Genomic DNA, 23,898 nt, shown 5'->3' on the forward strand with positions numbered 1-23,898 from the left:
TAATGAATCACGTTACAACTAACTCCACTAGCAAAAAAAAAAAAACAGACACTTCATTTTTAACTATTTTAGCAGCAGTATGGATGAGATTTTTGATTCTGCTCTCGGTTTTAGAATTTTGAAACAAGGAGATGGTTGGGCACATTGGCTCTCATGCTTCAAGAGCAACAGTTGGGAAGCAAGGCCTTCCCAACCCCTGAAAACAAAACTCCCTGATTTCACAAAAGTCTATTTCTAAGAAGGCTTCAGAGCAAAGGAAGATAAGGTGACAAGGTACTAGTGTACATGAGAAGTGCTACAGCATGTCCTACTACAGTATGGACAAGACTACAGGACATTGTTGTGGTGGGAGGACTCAGATCTCATAGCTTTATCCTCTCCTGGTCCTAGTAAATCATTTTCTACCAGAAAATACCCTTCAACTACAGATGTGGAAGAAAATAATGAAAGGTCGAAGTACAGCAAAACAGCTGAGGCTGGGAGGGACATATGGAGGTCATTTGGTCCAACCTCCAGCTCAAGCTGGATCACGAAAATGCCCAGAACTGTGTCCAGATGCCTTTTGAATATTTCCAAAGGGATTTAAACCTATACAAGCTGAAGATATGGAAGTATGAAGAAACACAGCTCTCTTGAATAGAGTGACGAGAAGATAGTGCTTCAACATTAGGCATCATTCACCTAAAGTTACGTGCCGTGACAAAAACACTAATTTCCAGGCAAACAGCAAAACTCATGCTCTTTGTTTCTCGCATTGAATTAGTTATGCAAGAATCCCTACAGAAGTTGAACCATGAAAGGAGAGGAGAAAATACTGCTAAAACTTCTACCTGCTACTCAGTTGTATTCAGATCTATTTTTGCTGCAGTACTGATAGTAGGACAACCTACTGATGTGGACCTTTTGGAAATGGCACTGGGTGTTCTTCCTCCCTGAGATGCTTCTTTGCACCCATCAGAGCATCCACCACTCAAAACCTTGGTGCAGAGATGCTCTGCCATTCTGGCAGTCAGATCTGCAGCAGTTATATGCAGGAAAACATTTTTCCTTCCATTGAAACTTGGAGAGTCAAACCATTCTGTATTTCATGTTGGTGTCAAAGCAAAATCACTTCCCAACAGATTTTCTGAAGGCTCCAGGCTGGAGAGCTGATCAGACTTGAGAGACTAGAGCAGAGCTGGCTGTGTCCCCGCTCCAACGCTTGGCTCAAACACATCCCTCAGACTTGCTTCTGAAATCCTCCACCTGTAAAACTGACATATCTCCTCTTGGGAGTGTTATGGGGTTGTAATTAAGTATTCTCTGTCTGATGTTTATAGTACATGATATTCTAATTAAATATATATATATATATTACTATGAGAAGGCCATGCTCCAGATCTTAAGTAGGAGCACCATCAGTAAACTCCAAGTCTGCAAAGACCTCTTGATTTTAATCTCACTGTACTCCAGCTCATTTTTTCTGAAACTGAAACTAATTCATACACATTTTATTATAACGTGCAACACCGAAATTACAAGAAACAACACAAAAGAAAAACAAACTCTCAGCATTTCCTCTCTCAGATTTTGTTTGTCTGCATGTCGAGCACAATGAGATTGTGCAGAATCTGAAAGGCATAAGGAACAGAAGCTGCCTTATGCTGCTTTGGGATTTCCAGGTAGAAACCTTTTGCTGCCCAGTGTTACCAGCTCTGTGAACCAGTAGATGGCACCCTCAATATGAGCTCTGCAAATGCTCTTGCAGGAAGAATTTGGTAGTAATCAAAATCTGTCCTCTTTTTTTATTATTTCCAGAAAATTACAGAGAGGGAGACAGTCAGCAAACAGACATAACATTAACAGAAAGGAGAGGAAGGATCCTATCTGATGCTTTTACAATCTGATGCTTCCAAACAGTTATTAGCATGGCTGGGGCCAAGCTCAGGCTGGTTTTGCAGGGGAATTTGTTTCCCTTACTTTGGAAGACAGAGCTGCCAAGCCCTGCACAACTGCTTATGAGGCACTTCATGTTCATTATATAATTAGCTAATTTGCCTTTTGGCAAACAGTTAGCATCTGGATATAAATTTTAGTTTTGAAACCTCCTACCGTTGATTTGTTGGATATAGGCATTGAACCAAGGCAGGCTTTTTTTTTTTTTCCTCTTTTTGTTTATGTGGGTTTCTGGGGCAAAGGGGCAGCAGAATTTTATGGATTCACCTCAGAGAAAAGGAACAGGAGAAAATGCTGAAAACCGTCTTAGAAGTACATCTTCAGAGGCAGTGTCAAACAGAAGTAGCAGCACAGATAAGGGTGGGAAAAAGTCAGGAGGAAGTAAAGGTGCAAAAAAAAGGCCCTAACATGATGTTGGATGGATGATACAGGAGAGGAAAAGTGAGAAAGGACATCTTTAATTCCTGGAAAATGAGGAGATCAGATTACTTGTGTAGCAAGGAGAATCAGATAGATGAAGGGACAAACCATGTTTCTATCCTGAAGAGCAAAAACAAGTCAGTCGTACACAAAGCACCTCTTTTGGAGATTGCCTTGGGAGTTCAAATCTTTCAGTGGAGGAAGGAAGGGGCCGCACTGACCATGAGAATAGTAGTCTCAGTGGGTCAGCACTTGGGGCTGCTTCTCCTGGGAAATAGTCCTCTTGTTTGGGATGCTTGGAAGTACATAACACAGCACCTGCATGGTGAATTGGGCTGATGTGAGCCAGAGCTCAGACACCAACTAAAGGTGTCACGTGGCTGCCAAATGGTCAAGGGACATTCTACCTATCTGGCAAGTCAATGGATAATATACTATAGCCCTGGTTTCACCTCTGTACACACAGTGTGGAAGCAATGAGCACTGCAGAGGTGAGCAATGGAAAGGTTACAGTGCGTGCAAATCTGTACACAATGTAAAGCCATCCCATTTCTGAGAATCAGGCTTGGGTTGAAAGAGAAATACTGAAGACTTGCAGAGAACAGATCTCTGGCTTCCTCACTTAATGCTAAGTCTTGATAAAACAATTAAAAAATACATTTTCCATAATATTTCTTTCAAAAGCACTGTTTTCACAAAATCTTGTTTGATAGCAGTCAAAATACTTCAATTATTTCAAATATTCCTTTGATGGAGAAAATTTATTTTCTGTCTCTATTACTTTTATAATCACTGTTTCTGAGATGATAAAGGAAGCAAAGTAACACTGTTAACTTTCCAACTAAAGAAAAACCCTTAATGTTTTCAGCTTATAGCTTTCTGCAGGAATTACAGAAGTAAACGATTCATCTCACTGCTATTTGTTTGTCTTTGGTAGCTTGATTATGGCTTCTATCTCACAGTGACAGCCAGCAAGTATTCCTCTCCTGCAGCAGCTCATGGAGCTAGAGCAAGTTTCATACTGCAGTTATCAGGTTTTTAATTCATTTTGACATGTTGCTTTGTCCAGAAATTGAGAGTATATAATGAGCAGGGTGACTGGTATAACCCAGTAACTTTATTTCTTGACTTTTGGTGCAGTATCAGTAATATTTGTACGCAGGTTTTCTGTGAAGCAACACTATGCAATGAATCAGAAAGAAATGCAAAGGCAATTCATCAAGAAACAAGATGATAGCAGTATTTCTATGTTTTGACTTGAATTATTCCTATGTTTCAACGTCAATTCATCTCGGACCAGATATTTATAATGAGTACCATTATCCAAGAAAGGAAAAATATATCTGTGATTAATATAATTTGTTGCATTGTTTTTCAACATTAAGAAATTAAAACCGTTGCATATAATTTTCTGAGTTTATCAAAATCAGATTTTAATTTCTTCCAGCTTTGTTCCTGGGGACATTTTACAGCACCAAAGTCAGAAGCATAATGAATATGAAGGGTTCAGTGCAACATGAAAACACTTTAAATCAAAGTGCACCTGGTTACATTCACTAATTGCATTCTTTCAGCTGAAGAGCAACACTGTACATGAAGAGCATCCATCAAAGCCTACCAAAATTATATCAAGGAAAAATAAAATTCAGCACCAGAATCACCATTATACTAATCCTACAGGCCTGAAAGGCTTTAAAAACAGAAGAGGAAGTAGGAGTTAACAAATGCAAAAACAAGCTCACGCCACACGCAGTGAGTCAGAGCATTCTTGCGAAGTAGAAAACATATTGCTGTGTCTCTGAGAGAAGTGTTTAAAGTCAACACACCTACATAAATATTTCTGCCATTGGATTTTGCTCTCAGCCTTCTCCACGCTGTACATTATCTCTGCTGAAGTACAGCTCAGGGGCAGGAAATGCTTAATGTACAGCTGATGGAAATGAAGGGGAACAGATGAAACACCTATAGGTAAAGAGAGAGGACAAGTAAACTATGGCACTATTTATTGTTTTTTTTAATCTTTTGCCCGCTGTGTTCCACCTTTATTTTTTTTCTTCCAGCCATCTGCAGCATGCCACTCTCACAGCTAACATGTCACACATCTGCACCCAGGGCACAAACAGCAGAGAGAGTCCTGATACCAGCTTAGAAAACAACAGAAAATTAATCGTAGTGAAAATGCAAAGTAGTAGTAGCATTCCTATGCCTTTTCCATTGTAGAAAAATATCATATAGCCTGAAATAATTTGTACTTAAGAAGTAGATTTCATTTCAGCCACATCAGTCACATCTCTGGCCAGAGAGGGAGATCAGGAATAATGATATTTCAGCACCTCCTGTGTCTGTAGTCCTGTTTTAGCCCTTTGTATCAGATAAAGCAAAACTTTATGCAGAGTTTGGTCTGCTGTAAAATGTTAAATGTCCTTAACAGCATCGTTTCACTTATCAATTAAACTTGCATTTTCATCAGTAAACAGCAGAGAGTTCTTACTTCATATAAAGCCATGCTCATTTACAATCATTCCTCCTTTTATAGGGCTGATTATTACACTTCCTTTTACTTTTTTACCTGATAAAGCCATGTTAGACTTTCAGGGATGCCTCTCACAACAAACTGATCACTGAGCAAGGACCACAGAGGTCATCTCACCTCCTGTTTCTAATGGCTACCCTTGTAGTCACTCTTTTGTCACACAGAGTTCTACTCTAATTTACATGTACAGTTGTCCATGCATCTCTCATGTCAAAGGGAAGAGTAGAAAATCTTTTCTGTTTTGTTTGTAGCAATTTCACCACCCAGCATTCTTCCGCTACCATGTGGAGAATAAGGATTTCGGCTTAATATTCCCATATTTATTTATGGGCTGATACACATAATCCATCCTATGAAGGATGTACCTAAAGATAAAGTTTGGCCTAGCTTGGCCAAAATCATAGTAGCCTTCTTAGACAGTATTTCCAAGTATCATTGTTAAACAACTCTTAGGATAAAGAACCTTTCATCCAGTAAGGTTTTAATTTGATCCCTGATATGATGATTATGTCAACCTTATCTACTCTCTTACTAGTAAATAAAACTTAGTTAATAACTACATAATTTTCATGTACCAACTTAATACCTATTAGGAACAAACTGTGTTATCATCTAAAATAACATCACCCTAGTTTGAGCATAAGTACACGTAGCTCCAAGCAGGTCTTAAAGGCCTGATTCAGATCTCAGGCTTAGGGCAATGCAGGAGTAGCATCAAGCATGCCCAAGGAGAAAAGTAAAAAAATACTTACTGCAATACGGAGCCAGGTGTGGAGATATGCTTTATAATAGATTACCACACATCTGAGTTATTACTTGCAATGTGCCACAGACACACAGGAGTGCAGACTGCACTACAGACTGCAGCTTACTAACCTGAGACAGTTACAGTTGGATGCTTCGGTGATTTCCTGCCTATTGACAGCAGCACCAAAGTACAAGGAGTGCCTTAGTGCTATGAAGCTTGACTGTAGTTTGTTCTTAATTTTTCTACTAGCAACAATACCTTTCACCATAAAAAAGAAGGATAAAATACAAATAACAGAAGACTTATACTGAGTCCCACTTTCTATCAGATGACAGCAAAATATCTTAACCAAATACACAGTTCTGGTGAAAATATTAATTTTTATAAGATGTTGCTCTGTTTCTCACAAGGATGGGAAGAAGAGAGACAGAGAATATGAACAGATGTGCTAGACTGCCAGTTAAACTAGAATTAAGCAGAGATCAACGGTCTTCCTCTGCGTCATTCTGAAATCTTACACTAGCTTAAAGTCCTTAGGTCTCTTCTCTACTATGAGAAGGCCATTAAAAACAGCAGGATCAGTCAACAAAGAAAAATAAAGATCTGAATAAACTACTTGTACACTATAGGGCAGAGATATGTTATCTCTGGATAATTTTTTTTCTATCTACAATAGTAAATGGCTTCAGAACTAGAAAAGAAAGAGAATGGGGGGATGTTTTTCCAAAGTTTTGCAGGTAGAAGGACCAACTCTTCACATCCATATTAAATGACTACACATCCATCTGCAGTCCTCCATGATCTGCTAACTACAGGGCTTCCCTGTGCAAATAAAATTCTGCTAGGAAATAGCATTATAATAATACTCAAATCAACAAAAACACAAGCTTCTTCAAGGCAGCAAATGACTGCATATGGCCATATCTCCTCTTGCGTCACTTAGTTTCTTAATTATATTGCATGTGAAGGTCCCAGGAAAGGTAACAGTTGTTTCGAAAGCGTGTCTGTCACAATATATCATATGAGATAGCATAATGGAGTCTATTTTCATCATTCCGATGTCAATTTAATATCTCATTTTCAAGTAGAACTTGAAGCTAAAAGTATTCTTTGTGTACGGTTTGGCCTACATATGTTTTGAGAACAGTTGTCCATAGTAGAAATTCAGTTGAATATGTAAAAGAACATGCCTGGGAAAAAAAAAAGCAAAAAAAAAAAAAAGCAGCTCCTTCTAGGTCTTCCTGCTGGCAGCACACTGCATCTCTTTCTGGAGAGCATCTGATCCACAACACCTGCCTTCATTTTCCATGCTGTGCAAGTTGAACTACAATGCTCCAAATGGCAAAAACTCATTGTGTATACACAGTATTACAATAATTTTCTTAAAAATGAAAAACTTTGTCTGATATGTATCACTTCTTGTGCATTCTAAGATACTGAACAGCAGAATGAGAGTGGTTCAACCACTGAGCCAATGACAGGAAGATATTCTGAGCATCCCAGAAATTCATGGCAATTGAACTGATTTAACACCAAATAAGATTTCAGAAGTACTAGAAGGGATCAGAGGAGTACTGTTTGGTTACTCGTGACCATCCTTCACCATCCCACCAGGTGAGGAAAAGATAATTTCCTCCCATTTCCACCCTTCCTGCCAAATATTTGTATGCTACAAAGCAGTGCAGAGTAGAGCCGTAGAACAACCATGAATAAGACTGACCACCTCTGAACTCATTTCACATCTGCATATGAGACTTGCCACACAGCAACGTTTTAGTTTAAAGCTGTTTAATTCTGAATTAAAAAAAATTAAAAAAAAAAATCCAATGTTTTCTCTAGGAAGATCACATAAGAATCACAAATTTTCTCCAGTGCTTGAAAGAAATCTGTTTCTATAGCCTAAATGTTCAGAAAAGCGTTGTTACTTTTAATGTTGCCAGATCTGAAGTGATGAGATACTATAGGAAAGGTTATTCCTGCCGTATTTACAGATACAAGCAGAAGCAGAAGTGACAGAAATCTCAAAGTAAGACTGCTTGAAATACTTCCAGCTCAATTTTGCAGAACTTCTCCTCACAGAAATTCAGATATTCATCCAAACTTTCCATGCTTACCTGAAGCAGACATGTGGTGATGGTAATTTTGGAACATCCCAAACTCTCTGGAGAAGTGGAAGAGTTAGCACCACAAGGCAAACTGAGATATTAGAAAAAAATTTAAAAATGCAAGCAAGCTTGCCATGAATAGCCCAAGAAACACATTTCCTATGAGCTGAAAAAAACAGAAATTTCAGTTTCAATTTGACTGCCATTACATAAATAATCCACTGTAAGGTAGGACTTTACAGTATGTTGATGACCTGCACCACATTCGTGTCCACACACATGCTCCACATCAGACAACAGGTTGACTTAAGGTGAAGGAAGCACCTCGTGCTCACTGGGAGATAAGAGTACACCCAGATTTTGACTTCTAAATTATCTGGAGGCACAGATCACTGCACATTTGCCATATCATTATCCATTCAGTAGTTCCATAAACCCATCAGCCTATCATTCTATCAAACTCAGTTTACTGAACAGGAAAGGCTTTAAACTTCTCAGACTTCAAAAACAATATTAAAAGGAAACATCATAAAATAGCTTCTCTCTAGCACAACTTGTCTTACAACAAGAGGCCTGCTTCTTATTCAGACAGCCAGATCCCCTCCTGCCCACTGCCTGCTATAGCATCCGATCCCCGTGCTGTGCACATGGAAGTGCCGCCTACCCTCCCTCCCTCCTTCTCCATACATATCTGCAGCAGTTCTCAGCTGTGATCCTACAGCTGCTCCCTTCCTTCTTCTCACTGCTCCCACTTCCCATCTGAGGGGGGAAAATACAGCTCCAGATACATTTGATCTGTTCCCACACTCCATTTTTCTTTTGCAGAGCTCCCTTGCTACTCTTGCAAGGGAAACGCTGTGAAAGGCAGCAGAGATAGCACTTAGAATTTACAAGAAAACTTTGAAACTATGGCAGGAACTAGAGGGGGAAATTCTTTGTGGTTTGCCTTGGGTGAGCCCTTCTTCTGCCTTTGGTGGGCACCCGTGTTACACTCTTTGCCAACCACCTCTGATGGGCCCCGAGAGGAGCAGAAGGTGCCAGCAGTGCCTGCCCTGCTGCACTGCTCCCCTGCACACAAAGGGGTAGGACAAAGACGTTGGTTTGATGTGATGCTATCTCATATCAGCAGCTAAAGCATCCGCTTGCAGCAGAAGGTAAATACCAAGGGTACAATGCTGCTAAAAATAGAATGTCTTTGATTATTTGAGAAGTTTGAGTACAAGCTCCAGTAAATGCACCTAAATTTATGACTGCAAACTTGCTTTGTTTTCTGTCAGATCAGGCATCAAAACATTATTTCACAAAGGTGCCAGAAATCTTGTATGTGTGCTCAGTTCATATGAGGGAAGCAGAACCACCTGAACCCCCAGTCCCACACAGATGTGTTGCACTTGGTAGGAGCAGTCAGAGCCTGCAGAAATGGCAGCAAAAGTGCAGCGTTTCCAGGTCTGGCGAGTAAACCCCAACAGTCATAAGTGAGAAGAATGGCATTCATCTGTCACCCCCCCCCCCTGCAGGGGGCTGTGAAGAGCAAAAATGAAAGAGCCATGCATTTAAATAGTAAAATTGAGCTGTGGTGTAAGGAGAGTTGATGTCCTTATATTTAATTTGCATGTTCTAACTGATGACTTTCAAAACACTCTTTTTAAAAGAAGTATCTGATGCCTTCTCAAGCCCTTTTTGAACCACTAGTAATTTTTATTTAACTTTCCACCCTACCAGATCAGGCTGTCCAAAGTTCCATGCAGACTGGCTTTGAGCATTCACAAGAATGGGGCATGCACAGCTTCTCCGGGCAGCCTGTGCCCATGCCTCACCACCATCATGGTGAAGAATTTCTTCCTAATGTCTAATCTAAATCTTTAGTTTTAAATCCATTCCCTTTCATTCTCTCACTATACTCCCTAATAAAACCATCTCCTCTAGACTCTTTCCTTCCTAAATGCATAATGTGATGTCTGAAGGCTGATTATTCCTCCCTCCCAAGCCCTGAGGAATGGACACAGTGAGAGGTCAACATCATATACATCTCTCCTCCCCATCCTCTGAGGCTGTGCAGCTGTGCTCACTGTGTCTTACATTTGCCGTTGCTGTGTGCATATAGTGTCCTAACTCACAGAGCTGACAGAGCTCATATTCCTCATTGATTCCATCTGGGTGCAAAGTGAGCCCTGGGAATCCCACCTACCCAAGTTAAAACATCCATGCAGTGCAATAGCTTCAGTCCCCAAACATCTGTATGTGATGAAAGATGGATCTCTGTTAATAAGCCTCTGTGCTTAATTTTTTATTCTATTATGTTATAAAATTTTTGCTCTACATCTTAAGAGGTTCCCTTTCTGCACTCTTGGAAAGATACGAGTTCCAAACTTTAGATGAAAAATTAAGCTAGATGAGAAGTTTCCCAAACAAAGTCCCTAGAGCATCTCTGAATATCTCAAGTCTATAAAGCAATGCACTACTCAATCTGGAGCCACTGCAAAATTCTCCAAGGGAAATTCAAACAAAAGTCAAACACGAATAGAAGAAATTATCAAATCAAAGCCCCTGTTAAGACTGAGGGCAACCCTTGCCTTCATTCACCAAGGGCAAGAATTGAGGAGGAATTGAGATGCTTTTACTCGGGCTGGCTCCACTTTCTTTGCCACTCAAAGTGCCTCCTCCAGACAAAATCATCATGGGAATTTGATTAGTGATGATTAATCTTTAATAAATTTTGTCTGTTTTTTGTTGTTGTTATTTTGTTCCTCCTGGTAATGTAACCATTGTGCAACATACCGCTGATATGAGAAACATTAACCTTTCCAGTACAAGCCTCTCAACCCAGAGCAAAAAACAAAGCAGTACATGTGAGAGCACTTGGCCATTTGGAAAATCTGACATAATATCTTCCTTCTGGAAAAAGTTTAGTTATCTGTAGTGAAATTATTCACTAGAAATGCATTTTGACTCACAGAGCCTGGAGAAGCTTCTGTTCTTGTTTGCTGTGGTTGCCTACAGTGTTACGATCAGCTCTTTTACAGAATGTGTTGGGGTCTGGCTCCTATTTAACATGCAGGCTGAGAATTCCCACATGAATGCCAGCGTTGGGTCCATCTCCCATTGTGCATTACCTGGCTCCTTCTCATCTGGTGGATGACAAGCAGTTCATGGCAGGGAGCTGGAACTCGCAACTCAAACCATTCCATGATTCTGTGAATACTGAGATCATCCTGCAGGCTGGACCTGGACCCACCAACCAGAAAGGTTACTCTCTCAGAGCCTGAGCTCAAACGCTGCCATATCTTTACAAATTATCTATGTCATTATGCTCCTTGCCCACAAAGGAAGAAAGTTTAGTAACATCCTGAGCAGCAAATAAGTTCAGGAGAACTACGCCTGGTCTAGGAGGAGCTTCAACATCTGGTTCAGATAGGCACTTTGGTATCTGATTCAGCAGCAAATACAGTGGTGGTTTTGCTCAGGGTGGGGCAGGAAAAGAAGAAACAAAAGGCAAGCACATCCTTAAAGCACATCTCCTGAGCTCTCAGTCATATTCACTTCTGGGTTTTTCTTCCTCCTTTTCTCACCCACCTCCCCTTTTCATGTTGCACTTGTGCTGAAAAATTGGTGTGTGTCTTGGAGGAGTCAGAGGTCACTTCAAGTTCATTTGTTTGTGCCAGTTTAGTTCATAGAAATAGACTTTGGAGAAAACCCACAATAATACAAGTGAACGATTCAGTATCTGGAATGTCATGATGTATGTGCCTTAAACAATTATCAGCCTAAGCATCCAGCAAGAGATAACCACATACACAGATTGAATGCAAGTAGGAGTTCCAGTTGCCTCACTCAGGTTGCAAAAGCAAGCTGAGAAAACTCACATGTGCTTTTCCCATTTATATAACCTTCTTAAAAATAAATAAATAAATAAAAAACCCAAAACATTTCCTCCTATTTCATCCAGGCTGGAAGTTGTCACCTCACTGTCCTTCAGGTTGCAATAAACATGATGGGAGTCCATAGACTCCACAATACAAGGTCTCATTCCTATGTGAGTGGATGATCACCTCTTTTGGATGCTGATAAAAGAGCTACCAGTGCAATGAAGATTGAGACCACTGATAGATGCAGATCATTTTTGTGAGAAGGTTTCAGAAACAGATAACATTAAAGCACCCTCATCTAGAACAAGTTTGCAGGTTTCCAAATAGAAAACCAGCAGGAGATTGTGCTGTTGTAAATGAGCTGAAGCAAACATTCAGCCTGCTCTGAGAAAAAGACAGCATTGCAGCAAACAGTTTCACGATGACAAAAGATGCTGGAAGTCTCTACAGGAAGGAAAAAGGAGGTGGTTTTGTGCAGGGTGTGCTATCAGGCAAAGAAAACTGTTATTGTGCTTTGAATGGCACTTAAATTATCATGGTAGATACATAGTCAAAGGCCAACATTTCAACCCACCTCAGTGGTACAGGACTAAAGCTATCAACAAAGAAAACCATGAAAGTTATCAAAGCAACTTCATACAGATGGCATCCACCACCGCCTGTGAAATGGATTCGGTAAATCCATGTAGAAGTCTTAACTGAGAGATGGGATGCACAGAAACTGGCTGAAGTTCCAGTGATGCTTTCTTTTGTTTTTAAAAGATCAACCCAAGCTACACTTAGATATGCCAGGATAGGAAGGATCAGTACAAACATCATGTTTCAGATCTCTGATTAACAGCACACATAACAGAGAGACTTCTCCAGCATCAAGGGAAAGATTTTACAAGTATGCGGGCTTCAACAACAGTGATTAGCAACTCAAACCAATTGAGCTGATGCAGCAGAGATTATATTTCCAAAAAGTATCAGAATTGCACACTGTGGGCCTCAGAGAACTTGGTAAACCCCCTAAGCACCACGTGACCTGGTAGAAAGAGGCCATGAGGAGGTACCTTCTTATCCTGCTATCCTGCTGCTAAAAGTCTGTGGGACTCCATAGCACAGAGCTGAGCTCAAGTCTCTGGACAGCACAGCAAAACCATCTTTTATAATTTCATTGTAGTATACAGTATAAACTTTAAAACACAGAATTTTGGGGCTATTTGTTCCATTTGAAAAAGAAAATGAACAAATATGTGCTACTGATGTAATTGGATTGAGAGGTAAAGCGAACAAGAAATGTTGCTTTTAAATGAATTTCCTTTGGACACAAAGAGCTAAATGGCAAAGAAAAGAATTAAAAAAAAATGAATCTGAGAATCCAGACTTAGTTTACCAAATCTCACAGCTCTGTGGAAAAAAATGCATTTCAAATCACTCTAAAACATTGAAGCAGTCGCATAAAAACCACTACAGACAGCCCAGCAGGACAATGTGTTCTTTTTATACAATTTCCCTGTCTGTGCTGTGTACGCAGGCAGGACAACTTTTTTTCTTCCAAATATAGTATAGAAAATCTGAAATGTAGTCTTACAATGCTGCTCCAAAATCTGTCTCTGATTACTAGACATGATTTCAAAATGAACTTAAATCCATGTGTGATTTCTTTCAACTCTGACCATATTTCCAAATGAGAAACAAGTTGCTTCTAATGGTAAGGTTATCAGTTACAAACATGAGCATGTCACCAATTTTGCAAAAACTATGTATTAGCAGGAAAACAAATTTTGTCCCTCCTTTGTGTGATCTGTAATCAGAACACTCTATTGTGTTATTTGAACATCTTCCAACCTTATGATTTCTTTGTACATCTTTAAAAGCCAGAAAGCAGTGCTTGCGTAAGGAGAGAAATCTAAAGCTAATTCTGCATTTTTCATTTTGTTTGTGGCTGGCTCCAAAGCAGATGACAAAACAGGCTGGATCTAAATAGCTTTATGCAGAAACATGCTATTGTGGCATTTCCACCAAGCAGTGGTGGAAATACTCCATAAAGAGAAGCGTTGAGAGTCCCCATGGGTAAACCAGGAGTATTTTTTGTACAATGACCCTTACACTTCCCCATGCCCTATTTTTACTGCAACGACTGATGAGTAATAAAGTAGTACCAAGCTAGCTGACATGGAGCAGGGCAAGAGACTCTTCAGTCTCCAGCAATACCTCCCATCAACTAGAGACGAACCTCCACCACTCACTGACTCTTGCAAAATCCACCATTATTGATCACAACCCTCACGGTCACCAGCAAGGAAGCCAGTTAAACACACAATGTTAGCTGCAGCCAGACAAGGTAAGAAGAGGGAAACACGACTCAAGTGGTTTTCCCAAGCAGTACTGCTGATCTTTCCTACTTTTGAGCATGACAAGTGATACAGATGGGAGAAATGATCAGGATGTTACAGATGATTAGATATTGTGGATATCTGAGGAGATGACAGTTTTTTTAGATTCTGAATATCAATTATACATTTAAAGCATAATTTCTCGTTAGCACCCTCCACATTGTTTTCAAATGAAAAAAAAATGACAATAGTCAAGCTAATACAACTTGTATTGAAAGCATACAGAACACAAACAGTTACAGAGATTATTAAAACCATTATCAGATTTCCTGAATTAGATGACGATGAATTTAAGACTCCTTACCTACAGCCTCACAGACGTCGTCGTCTCATCTCAAACTGTCATCAACCAGCAACAGTTTAACTGTTTCAAAAAACGGAAAACTTCTTGGTCACGTGTCCATAGCTAGCATTTGGGTTAATCTCTCTCAGCTCATAGAGATAGAAAGAAAGCTAGAAAAAAAAAAAGTTAAGTCAAACCACTTCCTGCAACAGCAGAAGCTAACCATCTCACCCAAGTCTAGGGCAAATCCTTTCCGGATTGGAGAAAAAGCCAAATTTTAAAGTATGAAAATATCTGTTAAATTTGCACCAAACAGGTGGTATTAGATTTTTGCAGAAGGTAAACGTGAAGTTTAAAAGGAAATGCTGAAAGGAATTACAGATCTAAGCCTCAAGACAACTTCCCTTTTCAGACTTTCAATGAAACCCTTTGAGTACTGAAACAAATAGCTGGCAACAAATCCACTTTGCTGCTTTGATATGAAGCTTTGCTAAGTGTGACGCTTACCACACAGTTACTTATTATTTATAAAATATCAAATTCTAGACAATCAGAAAGTAAATAACTACAAGCTTTGTTTCCCACTGAAGTTCTCTCAGATAAACACTTCTGTTTCTTTAATTTTCTATTTTAGCACTTCTTCATAAAGAAGCACAGGAACACACAGCTGCTGCCCTGCTCCACTTCCTGCAGTGCTCACACCGACGTTGTCCCCATTGGGCAGGGGGAACCTGAGAGAGAGACATCACACAGACCTTTTTCTTTCCTTTTGCTCAGACAGAAACAACAATATCTTCCTGGTATTTCTAGCTCAACTTACAAAGCCAGTACCCAACTCCCTGCAGCAGCAGGGGTTCCCAGTTAGGGCACGGAAGTTGTGGTGCACACATGTGGACTAGTCAGGCTGCAGAGCCCCCTGTTGATGCTTTGCAAGAATTAGAGGTTGGGGTTTTTTTGGGGTTGTTTCCCACAATAAACAAAGATCTGCCATATTACTTGAGAAAATCAAGTCCACTTTTATGGCTATGTAGCTCTGACAGGTAGTGCCAGTGGAGCTCCTCGAGAAGACGTGTTCCATCAGTGCAGACATCCAACAATGAAACCCCTGGGCACCCCAGTGGAAGATCCTGAAAAACACCCCAATATTTGGGGTGAGTTATCTCTCAGTGGGATGTGGGCAGAATATTGTATTACCAGGTCAACATCAGTGGGAAGAGAGTGAAAAGGTTAGAGTGAAAAGGTTAGAGTGAAGGATAAATCAGCAGGGCAGGCTTCAGGATGTAGCCCACAATTATTTTCATTGGAATTTTAACTTTCCCCCTCCTCTCAGAGGCCTCATTCAACCTTTCTCACCCCACTGTTCCTACTTTCTCCCCTAATTTCTACGGTTGATTTTGTCACCTTCAGAAAAATTGGGACAATATTCCTCTTACATGAAAATCAAAAGACATACACTGAGTGCCCAGATAACCAGAGACAACTGCAAGCTATCCTCAGATGCCCAGCTGTCCATCTCCTATCAGCACACTGGCAAATGTCCCATGCTGAGATGATTTTGCTTATATTGAAAGAAAAGCAAAGTGTTAAATGCTTCTGAAAGTTGAAGTTTTGTTTTGATACAAAGATGAATGTTCACAACACAATTAAGAGAAAGGGCAGAGATGGGAATCAGGCTAGGACTGAGGCTGGAGTAGAGCTAAGAACAACATAGAAAGGGAAAATGACTGATTTTACAAGGCAGCAAAGAAAAACTTGATTTGCAGGCAGACTGTTTCCCACTGCAGCAAGAAAAGAAGAGTTTCTATAAAGAAATGCTTTAGTACAACATGCATTTTCTGAAGCACATGGAAAACAAAAGCTTCAAGGAAACCCAAAAAAATCAGAAGGAATCAGGTGGAGCACTGTGCTGCTGAAGGAATAACAGAGCTATCAAGCTCCAGTGCGACCCTTAACGTTATTACTGCTGATTCTGTGCTAACTTCTAAAACCTCTATATTACAGCTAAAGATCCAGTTATGCTAAATGTATGAAACCAAACTCAACACTGTCCTTGTTCCTAGCTGCTTGCTTCCTACTCCAGGAAGCAACACACACATGTGGGCAGGAGAGGAAGGTGATAGCATGGCAGCTGGTCTTCACAATTCTAAACCACCAGTTTCTGGTAGGCACTGCAGTTTAAGGATGTGTTTTGAAGATGGACTTGTGGAATATCAAATTAGACAATTTGTGTGAGTGATGATGGGTTGTTCCTTCCAGATGTGAGGATAGAAAGCAGTTCACTGTTTTCTCCACAAATTAACAAAAGCTAAGGCTTAAGGAGCTGCTGTTGGAATTAATTTATTGATTATATTTTTGTAAAAGCTATACGGTTCAACAAATTTCTGCGAATCACTAATTTAAAAATCTACTTTAGTTGTACATCTCTAAACACTTTCTTCAGATGAAACCAAAGGCATTTTTACCGTTAGTAAATATTAGTGGACAGGGTGGACAACAGAACTTCATCACTTAGATGTGAAGCGACCATCAGTAAATGTGTAAAATACCACAGCAGAACTTGGCTAAGTTACCTTGACGAAAACCTAGATTACTAAGGACATGACATTTTTCATGAAAATGTCTTTCACTGTACACCTAACATTTTAAGTCAAGTTGCATACTCTGATTTCCTTCACATCCATTTGACAGTATGTCAGCAGTGACAAAATTCTATAAAAAGATGGCAGCTTTGCATACTGCTGAAACTTATGCAGCACAAGCTTCCTGTGTGATCTCTGGAAAACTGAAAATAAGTTATATGTGCAAAAAATCCATTTAGAGAAATCTAAGAGCTCACTAAAGTAAAATTAATCAGGAAACAGAAATTACAGAAGTATTACCTGGAGCATATTTCTGGTCCGTAGGTTGGTCTCTGTGTGTTAACTGTGCAAGACAGAGACAGAGCATCACTTCTGGAGCTCTGATTTCTCATCCCTATTTCAGCAACTCATGGCATCATTGCTTATGAGATATGTCATCAAGCTGGTGAACGTCCAGATTTCCACATCTCATAACTGAGAGCACAGAGACTAAGGCTAAAACGACATTTTAAAACTCACTGCTGACTGAGGATGCTGAATGCCCAGCATCTATTACAACAGCATCAAGGTCTCATAAATCCGATAAGTATGAGAAGTTTCATCAGGTTCTTGAACAGACACCCAAGACTAGCTCTGGACCAATGGCCACCTCAGAGAGAAAACTGACTTATTTTTCTTCTTGTTTTGTTCACTCTTTGCTCTTTTGGAGTGACTGACAGGCAGTCAATAGTATGGCTCGTAGAGCAGACAACTTCCTCTAGCAGAAAATCTAATTCAGAGGGTAAGTCAAGCTGTAAGAGACACAATGCACGTGGGCAGCAATCAAGGACAATCCTGGAAGAACTATGCATTGCATGCAATCACATCTCCAGATGAAAATAATTGTTGTAAATGAAAATGAATGAAGTTCCAAAACTTTATAGTCCATTGGAAAGACAAATAAATGACCAAAACTCACTGGAAAACTAGTAGCCTAAGTGCAAAAGATTTTGATTTTTTTTTTTTTTTAATTATCACAGGTGGTAGAAAATAGATCCTGAGAGCTTCTCCACATGCTTGATGCTGGGTATATCAAGAGAACATATGCACTGTGACTCAAAGTCTAAAACCCAAAGCATTCAAATTTTAGGAGATAAACAATCTTACATTAAGTCATCCCTTAATAGCTTGGCTGCTAAGGCAATGAAAACATGTATACTTTATACAAAGCAGCAGAGAAATTTAGGATAGAATTCTCTGAACTTTTACTTCCAGATAAAGATTATTTTGCCTTATAGCAAGCCTTGGATTTAGAAATATTCAAAATTAGGAACATTTTATTTTCATAACGTATAATTTTTTAGTCTTTAAACCTAGCTTTTCACTGCTGAAAGAAAAAGGAAGAAAAAGGAAGATAACTGAAGATAACTATGAGGTAAGAAAGTTCTACAGAAATCCATTTGGTCCATTTCTCTCTTTCTCAAGTGTTTTAGGAATCTGGACACTATTTTAAAGGCCAGCTTAGCCTATGAGTATTTTAAATAACTTAGAAAAGCCACTCCAACCCATTATATAGCTAGACTGTACTAAAAAAGAAACACAAGCATATGTTGATGCATTATGTAAAGACTTTCTCTGACAAGATTTAGTTACATGCAAGCTTTAAATGCAGTGTAAATGCATTTTCTGGAGCGTTTGGCTTCCAAATGCTAAAAGTGCTACAAGACCCAACTGCCAAAATGGTACTTTTACATTACACCATTGCAGATCCTAAAAAGACAAATGAGTCATTCACTTTGTATGGCAATGTCTTAATCCTTGAACCTGTGATCAAGTCAGAGATACAAACTGATGCTAGCACTGGTGCCCAATATGGCCAACTATCCATGCCAATAACTGTCCAGGAAAAAACAGGTTTTTTTAGGTCTAGGGAGCAATTTTTCAGGCTTCAGTAGCATTCTGAATTTAGGAAAGTGAGAGTTTAAGACATTAGATGTGACACTGCAGTCAGCAGTCCCCATTACATGGCCAACCAACATGGACAAAACCACATCTCTACTGTAACTCCTCTGTTGGTGAAGATTCATTTAATTACAATCCCTTTAGCCAGCCACCATGATACCAATTCACTTTATATCAAGCTTCAATCATCTTGAGCTTTTCCAGTTCTTCTGAGTAAAACAGCACTGAATGTTAGGCCTGTTAGGAAAAATATTCCCTGCAAGACTTCTTAATCCTGGTTTATTCTTCCTTTTTAACAAGGGCTACTCATTAGTCATGTATCCTCAGCTCAGAACCCTTAGACGACCTTCAGCAGCAAGTGGGTGATGGAGGCACCAGCCCTATTTCAATCATGAACAAGCTTGCATAGCTGAAGTCTAATGCAAAAAAAGAATTAAATATTGGAACTGTACAGTCTATGCTATTGTGATATATGAAATGCAAAGCAGCTGCTCTGAACAGATTTGACATATAACAGGGGTAACGTAATTTCGCACAAATCACTACGTTCAGTATATTAAATTAAATAGATTAGAATTACTCAGCAATGTCTCTTACGTATCATCTTACATATACATTTCCTTATCACTATATTCTAAAGTGTTCTTTTTCTCCTCAATTTTCTGGACAATAAACAGATAAGTGTCTAGAGGACTAGAAGCATAAGCCCCTAAATTCATGGCTGTTGAACCTCTTCCAATGTAAGCAGCTGAAAGAAAGGCACACAAGAGAAATATAAAAATACTGATCTTTTGAAGAGTGATTTTTTTTTTTTCCCCCCATCCTACAGGATGAGATTCTGGACTAATTTTTCCAGCCAGAAACTTTAAAGCCTAAAATTCATCAAATATCTTCTCTTCAGAGACAATGTCATCTATGTTCAAAGAATGTATAGCCCTGAAAAATGGATGTCTTATTTGAGAGTTAAGGACTCTGCTTTCATTGAAAGTTTTATTTCATCAAATTAAAATTCTTCTTATATATATTCTATAAAAAATTTAAAAAATGGAAGACAGAAACAAATCTTGTTATTCTCTGAGAAAGAACACACATATATGCACACATGTAGAAGTGTATATATATTAAATGCATTCAACTGCTATATATTTCAGTCATTTTCTAATATTTTTAGGATAGATTTACTGTAGATTGAGGGTTTTTGTGCTTTTTTTTTTTAGTTGTTTTTGAAGGGCCTTTGAATTGAAAATAGTAGTCTTGCAAAGCATTAGACTTAATGAACATCATCATAATTAAGAGCATGCTTTTCATAACTAAATATAAAAAGATTTTTTTTTTTCAAGTAAGTCTGAGTCTGATTACTGATGGAGGAACTTAAAGACCAGTTTTGCTAGGCATTTCAATATTCATTCAGAAAAATGTCAAGATAACAGACTTCAGCATATAATTTTGGTGATTCACAGTTTTTTTTTTTCCCTTATTTTATCACTTCAGTTTTAACATTCATTAAAGGAAGAAAGTTTGAACAAAATACAAATACTAATGAAAATGAAGCAGTCATATGCTTCTTCCATACTTCTACAGTATTTCAGATCTTCTAAAAATTAACTGTTACTTTATTCTTTATCCATATCTGAAACAGAAAAATAGTCTACACTTTGTTAGTTAAATTTGAGAAGTTGAGTCATTTCTTCCAAAATATAGTTCACTTGTCACTCCTGCATTGATCCAGAAGGAATTTACCTAGTCAAGCTCTTGTTCATTCAACTACACATGGAGCTCAGATGACAGATAGGTTCATTAATTTACCACTGTATTATGTTCAAGCAGGAAGTCATAAACGATGATAATGAATGGGTTTTTCAGATCAATCTGAGTCAAATACCAGTATTTTGAGCATGTCACTGTACACAACAAATACATATATCGTAATAAACCACTTCTGCACAACTGTATGTTAAGCAACATAGGAAAAGAGGAAGCCCAAACAACAAAGACTGATATCTAAAAATGCTCCTTAACACATCTCTTCGTAGCAGGATGGTGAAATGCAAAAACCAGGCTGTGTCCTGAGGTTCCCTTCCAGGTGGAAAAGAAAATGAGGCACCCTGAAGGGCTGCATCACCAGCAGAGGAAACCAAGTTACAGCAGGGTTAGCCACTACCCCACACAAGCAGTTACCTGAAATTTAGCAGTGAAAATTATATCTACGTTTTTTCCCTGCTGACGACGAGTATGGCTGATTCAGAAGCACCCATAGATTCCTCTGATCACCCTGATCATGGTAGACTTGTCATCATGAACAGGATACATTTTTGTTAGTAAATCATTTGTTGTGGTGGTGCCTCACAGCTCAAAAAGAGCAGCTTTTTTCCTTTGTCAGTTCTGCCTGGTTTCAATGTCTCTTTTAGACTTGGGCACCCCTCCGAGCTTCAGCTCATGGCTTACCTGCCTGTCCTCATCTACCATCACTCTTGGTATTACAGCTATACTTATCTATTTTTAAAATTGGACAAAAATATGAACTTACTTCCTTCAGGCAAATGTAAGTGGAACATATTGGGCTCCCCTTCTGCAGTCATGCTCCCCACCTGCAAGCTCTTCTTAGCAAGAGGTGTCTCCAATACTCATTCTCTACTATCTGTTCTTGCTCTGGTAGACACTGGGTTTTATCTTGTCAGGGTGTGCTAGGGATGTTTTCTCAATACTTGCATTGACTGGGCTGTTCTAGAAGCCTGAGCAGTGCTTTGGTTCTGATCATGGTGAGCCATTCCTTCAATTTCCTCCCAGTTCTAGTGGGTGAAGCCTCTTTCCAAGTTGACATACCAACAAACTTTTAGGGTAGCCTCTTATAAAAAGCCATATGTTATTAATGGTTGTATTTATAAGGACTTTAATCCATCTGAAACTCAAACCTGATTAGAACAGTGAAAAGCTTACTGACATATTTGGACCTTGTAGAAGAACAGAAGCATCATGAAAAATATTAAAAGCTGTGTTTTTAAAATTAGGCAGTCTAACGTGAATGGCACCTCCTGTGGGCAGAGGTTGGAATACCACTGCTGGTGCTGTTATTGTACCTGATGAGACATCTTACAGAGGCCTTTTAAAGCTGAAGTTTTCCTTTGTCTTTCTCTACACAGAACCAAAGAGCCCTGCTCCTATAGCTTGCATATTTTATTGCTGCTGCATCAAAGTCATTTTTCCAGCCTCAGTGATATGCAAACTCAGATGTGGAAATAACCCTTTCAGAGGCAGTTAACTCAAAAGTAGCTGAATATGGACTTCTATGTATAGACATTTTCTCTAAGGAAATCTTCACCTCATTTCTTTCCATAGGAAGTACCAGTTCAGGAAAGGATAGAAGCATCTTTGCAAATGTGCACTCATTTCCTTTAAAGCTTCATAGTCGCAAAGCATTATTCTAAAAAGGGAAAAATAACCAGAATTAATGACCACTTTTCCCAAACTGGTTTAAATTAGATACTGCACACAAGAGCATCTGAACATTTTACATAAACTTTCAACTAAGACACTAAAAATGCTTCTATGCCCTACCTGAAAGATTGGTATTTCATCCAACTTCCAAGTGCAGCTACAAATAAAGCACTCATTAAGAAGAAACACAGTGTCTGTATGTATGCTGGACCTAATTCACTGCAAAAAGAAGAATACGGCAGCACATTTCTGCTAAGATTCATTAATGACCTTTTCACAGCTGCCTATTCTTGGCATCCTGTGCTCAACATCGCTGCAAGCTTTGCAGACATCAGCCCACCTTGCAAGAACCTCACCGCTTTGTACTCTCTCCTCGGTGGCAAAGTTGCAAGATGTACCCAGGAAGTTTGATTCATACTCTACAACCACAAACACCTACACCACTCAGGACAGTCTTTCCAGTGTCAGGGAGCTTGCTTTATATTACAGTAGGGGAGCCCATGAGCCAGGCTACAGCCTATATGGGTATCTATATATGCTATGCTCCTCCAGGTGGGTGGCATCCCAGAAGACACAATGCTTTTCCATGTGCAGTATCTCTGGTTCTCAGATGCTTTCTTTCATTCAGAAGGCTCTCTGTTATATGCAGGAATTGGAAAAGTTTTCATACAGATCTTTGTTTTTATACCTGGCATGGTGATAAGACCGCCACTTGTTTTCATTTCAGATAGCACATTTTCATGTGGCCCCATGATTATTTCAGAACCCTGTATAAGTCTTGCCCCATGTGGGAGTTATTTCAAATGTATTAAATAAAAGTTAAAAAAAAATAAAATCTGCTTCTCTTCCACTTTGATTGAGCCTCTTAGGAGAAAGAACTATCATGGATATAAAACTTGGTCATGTTTTAACAATTTGACAATCTCTTTAAAATCTTTCAATAAAATATAAAAGTTTTTTTTTTTTTTTTTTTTTTTTAAGAAAAAACTTCTGCAGTTGAAAAGGGGCCCCACACCCCCTCACAAATTATAACATAGCAACTTTCTGAGCATTTACTTAAAATTCACATTTCGTTTCATAAAGCTTTTTTTTTTTATCATTTGATTAATTGCTTAAAACTGTACACAAAGATAAAGGGAACTTTGAAATTCATACCTTAGAGTATTAACACGTACTCAGGACTAGATGTAAATGTCAGAGAGAAAAAAAGATCTAATGAACTCTTTATTGGTGAGATACAGTACTGCAACTGTCTGGAATTTTAAATGATTTTGTATCAGGCTCCAAAGCAAAATAACTACAGAAGTTTACTTACAGTGTGAGCTCTCGTTTAGCATTTCTAATGTCTTCTTCCAGGGTGGATAGATGCCATTTGTTTTTCTAGAAGTTGCAGCCACTTCATGTCATTGAAGTTTTGTGGATCCTCTTTATGTTAACAAAGTGTCCAGGGGAAAAAAGTAAAAGAAAAAAGTAGTGCAACTGCAGAAGTATTTTTCTGTCTAGAAAATTATACCACCATAAGTTTTCTTTTTTCCCAGATGTCTTCTCTGCCATAATAACGGCTTCAGGATTTAAATCCTTTGCTGCTATTGTGACTTCAAAGTCTTAAAACTGCTATTGAATGAAGTAGTTCATCTGTCATTATTCAAATATGAAGCAATTATGATGAAAT

General features: G+C 38.9%; 1 protein-coding gene across 4 annotated transcripts in view; it reads right to left on the bottom strand.

The window, feature by feature from the left end:
• ARHGAP15 (Rho GTPase activating protein 15) overlaps nucleotides 1–14,580 on the bottom strand; it is a 315,056-nt gene extending 300,476 nt beyond the window's left edge. Inside the window, exons 1-2 of one of the 4 annotated variants that reach the window (XM_090143526.1) lie at nucleotides 14,293–14,580; nucleotides 10,855–10,966 (exon numbers count right to left, since the gene is read on the bottom strand). In XM_090143526.1, coding sequence (XP_089999652.1) covers nucleotides 10,855–10,929 — 75 coding nt within the window. In that variant the 5' untranslated portion in view covers nucleotides 10,930–10,966; nucleotides 14,293–14,580. Of the gene's footprint in view, nucleotides 1–7,750; nucleotides 9,224–10,854; nucleotides 10,967–14,292 lie in introns of those variants that run through there. The other 3 variants (XM_090143525.1, XM_031590760.2, XM_031590762.2) reach the window with 3 other exon arrangements.
• Nucleotides 14,581–23,898: the final 9,318 nt, after the last annotated feature.

Source organism: Phasianus colchicus, chromosome 7, assembly GCF_987193195.1.
Source record: "Phasianus colchicus chromosome 7, bPhaCol1.hap1.1, whole genome shotgun sequence".
Classification (NCBI taxonomy): Eukaryota; Metazoa; Chordata; class Aves; order Galliformes; family Phasianidae; genus Phasianus; species Phasianus colchicus.